This window comes from Engraulis encrasicolus, chromosome 24 (assembly GCF_034702125.1).
Source record: "Engraulis encrasicolus isolate BLACKSEA-1 chromosome 24, IST_EnEncr_1.0, whole genome shotgun sequence".
NCBI lineage: Eukaryota > Metazoa > Chordata > Actinopteri > Clupeiformes > Engraulidae > Engraulis > Engraulis encrasicolus.
Window position 1 is genome coordinate 27,135,343 of NC_085880.1, and position 7,423 is coordinate 27,142,765.

General features: G+C 43.5%; 1 protein-coding gene across 4 annotated transcripts in view; it reads right to left on the minus strand.

Moving 5' to 3' along the window:
• Positions 1-3,975: 3,975 nt before the first annotated feature.
• Positions 3,976-7,423, minus strand: part of ccar1 (cell division cycle and apoptosis regulator 1) — a 39,068-nt gene continuing 35,620 nt past the window's right edge. For all 4 annotated transcript variants that reach the window (XM_063191462.1, XM_063191460.1, XM_063191463.1 and 1 more), the window contains exons 24-26: positions 6,801-7,013; positions 6,000-6,205; positions 3,976-5,121 (exon numbers count right to left, since the gene is read on the minus strand). In XM_063191462.1, the coding sequence (XP_063047532.1) occupies positions 5,065-5,121; positions 6,000-6,205; positions 6,801-7,013 (476 nt within the window). In that variant the 3' untranslated portion in view covers positions 3,976-5,064. The remainder of the gene's footprint in view (positions 5,122-5,999; positions 6,206-6,800; positions 7,014-7,423) is intronic.

Below are 7,423 nucleotides of genomic sequence, written 5' to 3' on the forward strand. Positions count from 1 at the left end.
CTTTTCACGTCCAAGATGGGACTTGGGGTGTCGATAAGAAGGGGAACGGCAAAACTCCAGCCGTCAATGGCCCTCTCTCACATATCAATTACCTTGAGTATCAAACAGCTCGTTAAGTGGGCGGTTTTGCGTGTTTGTTTGACTTTGGGTGCAGTTATGCTTGCTTGCGATTGCTGGCTGGCTTGCTGGAGAAAAGTTGAATCTTGTAGGTTGTGGGAACACAGCAGGAGTGTAGGGACCATTAAACAGGAAAAAAACATGTAAACACATGAGGTATAATTGTTACTGGATATTTCCCACAAACATTTGTTTGGATAAGAAAAAAAAAACATTTTTCTTTTTTTAAACATTGATACGGACAAAAAACACTGATCTGGGGGAGTTGTGCCTTAGTGGGCTAAGGAGCCCTATCGTAATCTGTGAGCCTGGCTTCGAGTCCGGCCCGAGATAATTTCCTAATCCTTCCCCGTCTCCCTCTCCCACCAATTTCCTCTCTCTCACTATCTTATAATAAATGTATAAAAGACCAAACATATCTTTGAAAAAACACTCATTGGTTGACATGTTCAGATGTTCCTCCAACTGCCTTTTAAATGGCCTATAAAAAGACACCCATAAGCATTCATGATCACAGGTTTCAGCAAAAAAAGGGACATAACTATTGTCTGTCATGTCAGGAGGATTAGAAGGGGAGTCAAACCAACAATTGTGCAAAGCCCCGCAGACAAGCAGAGTGCGCTGACAGACGAAGAAAAGCGGACAAGGCACTGCCACCGTGGGGGCCTTAGCAGGGGGGGATAAGGGGGGCTTTGTCATGGTAATTACGGCCACTTGCAACGTTTTGAATCCCAAAGATTCACCCATGCAGTTGCCACACAGTCAGCAACAAGCGCAAAGCAGTTTGTTAATAGCTCATGGCGAGTCCACGCATCCTACATAGCACAACTGTCTCTCATGGAAACTGTGGCTTGGGTTAAACAGACGCAGAGAGAGGAGGGTGAGGGTGTGTGGTGGGGGTAGTTTTGGGAAGGGTAGAAGGTTGTCGAGGTTGTGGATAGAGTGAGCCTTCAACAGGAGGAGGGTGGGTCTGACGCAGAGGGATGAGGAGGGGTAAATGATCTTCGCCGGAGACAAAGGAACGGAGATTAGTGTCCTCGTCGGCAGCCATGGGGACGTCACACAAAGCAAGAGGGGCGACCGGGCGTAGTAAGAAAAGGGAGAGTTGAAGGGCCACACATCAAAATGTCACCTTTTAAAATGTTCAACAAAAGGACATGGCAGAGTCACTGCAAAAAAGGACCGATAAATACAAAGAACTGATTAAAAAAAAAAGAATGACACAAACATCATAATACATTTCCTGAATAGACTGAGAAGAGGAAAAAATATAGCAAATAGACCACAGAAAATCGAATTCTTCTCAGCAAACAACCAGAGTCTGTCCTCTGTTACCCAGAGGCTGTATGGAGGCCACTCCGAGTCTTCCTGTAGAGGAGAGGCTGAAATGAGATCAATGAGGGAAAAGAGCAACCCGATAGGCCATCTCCTGCGTGACAGCGGCAACCCAACTCCCCGGCCAACTCCCTGCTCTGCATTGAAACGGACTGATTGTCCCCAGACTGTGCTTTTTTTTCACTCAGCCTTGATAGGACTTCTGAGTAGGGTGGGGTGGGCTGGAGGGATGGTGGTGGTGTAGCGTAAGGATAGGGGGGGCTACTGTGGGCCGATAAAGGGCCTCTGTTTGAGGCATGAGACGGAGAGGGTGTACCTGCACTACAGGTCTGTGTGGCGTCGTAGAGAGTCTGGTTTCACAACATGGCCTCCATCCCCTATGGAGAGGACAGCTAAAGTAGCAGACCTCTCACAGCACTCTCTGCTGCTCACAGCTGCCTTTTTAGACCACCATTACTACACAAGAGCATGACACCCCTCCTTCTCGAAAACACCCATGCATGTAACGCATGGCTAGACCGACCTCTTGTTCAGAGCAAGAATTGCCTCGCTGGGTTGCATGGGAACAGGAAAAACACCAGCCATTGTTTCACAATGCCTTTGTTGTGTCTGCACTGGCTAATGTGGAACCCATTCAAGATGAGAGGAAACATCTTGGTTTTTTTGGTTATTCTTTCTTCAACCACAGAGACATCTTGCTTAAATCTGCAGAAAATGACATGGCAAATTAGAGTGAAAGTTTTTGATGATCACTTGTAATCTCTGCCATCATCATGGCTGCTTCTTAGGGTGGGGTACTCAAATGGAAAGCAGCAGCCCCACTCCACCCCTCCGCTCCAACCCCTTCCATTACATCCGAAACAACTTCCTGCATCCTAAGTATGCTCTGCGGTACACCCCTGGGACTGCAAATGTCTGGGGCCAGCCACGGGGACAGAAGAAGCTCTTTAAAAGCGGTCTGAATTCACAACATATGCCTCATTTTCTCCCATGTGGGCTGTTTTTAAAAGGACTCTAAAAAGTCTTCTGCCACCCTAAATGGCAATGGCCTCTTAAGTAGCCATGGAGAAACAGGAAGGGAGGAAGGGGCCCATACTAGTGCAAAACACAAGTTCAACATTTCACTTCACCAATATACAGCTACTGAGCAAGTGAAAAGGTAGTTACAATCTCAACATGAGCCGTTTCATGAACAAAGCAAGCTAACGTAAATGCATTATCCGACTCATTATATCCCCGAAACGCGGAGCGTAGGGGATGTAATGGTTTTGCGTGCGCCGCCGCCACCGCCGCGTCCGCGTCCGCATCCGCGTCCGCATCCGCGTCCGCATCCGCCGCGTAAGGTCTTTCGTGTTAACGCGATAACTTTTCAACGGATGTTTGGATTTGTCCCAGATTTTTTGGGTGAATGCTCTAGGGCAGGTTCATGAACTGATTCAAGTTTGGAGGTCAACACTTTCAAGATGGCTGAATTCAAGATGGCCGAATTTTTGTTTGGTCCATAACTTCTGACCGGGTGGATAGATTTGTCCCAGATTTGGTGTGTGAATGCTCTAGGGTAGGTTCATGAACTGCTTCGAGTTGGGAGGTCAACACTTTCAAGATGGCTGAATTCAAGATGGCCAAATTTTTGTTTGGTCCATAACTTCTGACCGGGTGGATGGATTTGTCCCAGATTTGGTGTGTGAATGCTCTAGGGTAGGTTCATGAACTGCTTCGAGTTGGGAGGTCAACACTTTCAAGATGGCTGAATTCAAGATGGCCGAATTATTCTTTGGCCCATAGCTACTGACCGGGTGGATGGATTTGTCCCAGATTTGGTGTGTGAATGCTCTAGGGTAGGTTCATGAACTGATTCGAGTTTGGAAGACAACACTTTCAAAATGGCGGAATTTTCATTTGGCCCATAACTTCTGACTGGGTGGATTGATTTGCCCGGTAACACCTTATTTTAATGGTTCACCATTTCAGTGAATCTACCATATTAGGTACAGTGTAATAACCAATGTAACAATATTTAATACCATGTAATACTAGTGTAATACCAGTGTAACAATATGCAATATCAGGTACAGTGTAATGACGAGTGTAACAGTATGCAATACCATGTAATATAGTGTAATACCAGTGTAACAATATGCAATACCATGTAATACCACTTACGCACAAACACATGATGTAAGTAAAAAAATTACATTGTATTAAATATTGTTACACTAGTTATTACACTGTACCTAATGTGGTATATCCACTGAACCATTAACATTATTACCATTTGCCCCATTTTTTGCTTCATTTTCACAATAGTCGTTTGGTTTTAAGCCTATGCACGTCATGTCACGTCTGTATGTATCATATACGTTTACGAAATGGTGGACGGGAGTGGTAGGAATGATGGGGGACTGGAAGCGTCGCGTTTCGGGGATATACCTTAAGCAGTCGAAGGCGACTGCACAGGCAGTCTAGTTATTGAATGATATGTTCCATAGGAACCAGTTGATAAAGAAACAGACCAACAGTCCATTTATGTTAAAAAGAAATCACATTTATTTTCTGCACGAGACAACCTTAAAGTACATCTGAAATAGAAAAATAATATGCACTTGGCTGCTTTGGGTTCATTTTCTTCCTACGTTTGGCTCTTCTCTATGTATCTAGATTATCAATCAATCATTCACAGCACCTTGCCTTCATTTCAATAAACAGGATCAAATGTTAAAGACCTTGGAGTAAGAAGGTCATTGTTTTTTGATCCAGTGTTGGGGTGGGGGTGGAGGGGGGAACTCGTCTGTATGCTGAATACAGCTGGGAAAACCGTACTGTCCACTATATTTGAGAACACAGAAGAGCATGTCAGATTATGTCTTTTATGTTTTCACTAAACCATTTACATTTTGCAATGACAACCAGAATTCAGATTCAAAACAGTCTCCTTTAAAAGAAACAAATCAGTTTTCAAATGAATAGCGTGCAGAAGATTTCTCCAAGTGTTCAAGACCAAAGGCCTCGTAAGTCATGATTGGGAGGTCACTGATAACACCAAGTCATTGCAACTTTATAACTCTGAAAAACATCTGGTTTCAAAATCAGATGGTCTATTTTCTAGGCTGTTAGTTTATATTTCATTAGAACACAATTTCCAATATTAAACCATACAAACATAAATAGAACTACTGAATTATTGCTAGTAACAAAGGCTGAAAAAGAATAGCGGTCACATACTGGCACGAATGTTGTACTGATTTAGGTCAAAGAGAGGTTGGCTGAGCACAACATAAAATAGCAACTGGAATCAAAACAAGCAACAAAAAAAGCAAATTTCAGATTTCTGTCCATTTAACACTTTAAATATTAAAAACTGATTTCCATTAAAAAAGTTTTTAACCGACATAAATAATCTAGACACTTGCTCTGAACAAAAATGGAGACCCATGAAATGTGAGTTAGAGAAATATCACCAAGTTTTCAATGAACCCATCTATCTGCAAAACTGTACACCACAACATGTGTCAAAACACTTGTCAAAATAAAATCAGTTTGAAATTATATTTGTTTTTAGTGCTTATATACAATTTTGTAAGAAAGGATTGCTCCTAAATCAAAAAAGGCCATTCAATCGTCAGAGCCATTTTCCTGGACTTTTTGGTCACTGGATTCGGTCGGTTCCTCCTGTAGACAAACGGATGGAATGAAGAAATATTTAATAATCCAATCACATTTCTAAAATGCATACATGTTAACTGCACTCCAGATTTTGGGCTATGTCCCCCTTAGTCTGTCTCTAAAACACAAACGTAAGAGAGAACGAGTGTATAATGTTCTGTAGTAGGTCTGATATTACTGCCTGCTGTCCACATCATCAGATAAGGAGGAGGCCAACAACACAGGCTTTGATGGAGCCATTTGAGAATGGTAGGGAACGAAGGGGATAGATTGTGGGTTAACTGATGCTACTTCAGTTTAGAAATGGGCATATGTCAATGTAGCCTCATTGAGCTGATATTCTTCACTAGTTCAATTTCTCCAAACAATCACAGAACATCCGAGAGTCCAAAACCCAAGGAAAATTCCAGACGCTTCTCCATCTCTCTCTCCCACTCATTTCCCTCTCTCTTGCTCTCCCTCTCGCTCTGTCCTGTCTGAGCTTATGATTTGTTTTGGGCTTTTATGCCTTTATTCAAAGTTGTTTATTTGCCATTTGTGTGCAAACTTGTGTAGGCGCATTGGAACTCTTGTGCAGGCCCTCTGAGTCAATAGATTCAAAAGCTAGAGAACAAGTGCATTATGTACGGTAATATTATTTCCTGCCATCTGCCTGGTTAGATTAAGAAGAGGACAAATCTATTATTATCATCTCTATATAAATATAGCCCGTTTAACTAGTAATTGCCTTTAATTTCTACCTGGTACATTTGCACATCAGTAGGTGAAATGGATTCACAATCAGTGTTGCTTCCTAACTGGACTGGCTTATTTCACAGGATTATGATTGACTTTAGTGAGCAGTGTAATGTTCTGAAATCCAGATTGAGTGTTTGCGGCGCTACCTTGCTTAAGACGCTGTTCAGCTCCTTCATGGCGGCGGTGAGACTGGCGGAGGTCTTGCGCAGCTGCGTGTGGAAGGCGTCCTTCTTCTCCTCGCTGCTGCGCAGGTTGCCCTCCGTGCTGGACAGTCGGCTCCGCAGCTCCTCCAGCTCACGCGCCAGGTTGCGATTAGTTGCTTCCAGCTCTGTAGCATGCTTGGCTTCTTCCTCTGAAATAAGGCAAGGCAAGGAAAGAATTTAGTTTTATAAACAAATAAAGAAATGTCTATTATCTAATATCGACAATCTTACAAGGCATTTCGAGAAATGTAACAGAACAGAACAAAAACACAACAGTCTCTGTGGTTCAGCTAAAACAGAAATGAAACGAAAAAGGGGCACGCCTTGCATTAACTGTTTTTTTTTTTAATCGCCTACTGCACAGACCATGAAGACCTTTTAAAAAAAAAAAAAATTTGCAGAGAGGGCTGTTATATTTGAGTCCATCATTTAGGCCAGCACGCTTAAAATTTTTTAAAGACATATTTTCGCCTTTAACACATTTGATATTCAAATAGGATAGTTGTAGGAAGACAGAAAACGAGTGGGGGGTGCCCCAACCCACCCTTACAATACTTAAACGAACAATGTGAAGCCTGCTCCCAGCTACTGTTGACTCAGTCTCAGACTGAAACACCAAAAATTTAAGTCCGCAACGCCGGGTTCCTGTTTCTCTTTTTGAAGAATCAGTTGGCTTTGCTAGTACAGTACCCATTTGAGATGGATGTGCGTGTTTACTTTATGAAACATGAGCCTCAGACTGACCCATTTTAGTGTCCTGCAGCATGAGCTTCTGCTCGATCTCCTCACGGGCCTTCTCGCTCTTGTCCAGCTTCTGCATCATGCTGCCCACATCCACCATGGCCCCGTTGTAGACGATCAGGCTGCCCGACTCGCCGCTCTCACCACCGCCGCCGCTGCCTTCGCCAGACTCGCTCGGACGCTTGGCCTTCAGGGACGGGAGCATGGCCCGGTTGCCTGCGGAGCACGGAAACAAAACATACTAGGGTTACATTATGGAGAGGGGAAATGTGGAACGCCTGCATTTTCAACAATAAAATGTTCCATGTTTATAAAAAGACACAAAAAGTCGGATGTACTTGGTTAAACGTTTCTCTTTTGAAAACTACCGATATTCTTTTGACATTGTGGAGCACTACTCAGATTCTGACTATATATCCGACGTCGCATGTAACAGCTATCGGCTGAATTAGCACATTTGCGATACTGAGAAATCCAGGAAGAGTCAGAATGACAGACGCAGTCAGAGGGTGCTCAAGTTCACAAAGGCCTCTCCATAACCGCCCCTGCAGTACCACGGTAACCCCAATAGGGGTCCCGATATCCCGTTTTCAGAACTATTGGGGTAAAACAACATTGCAGTACAT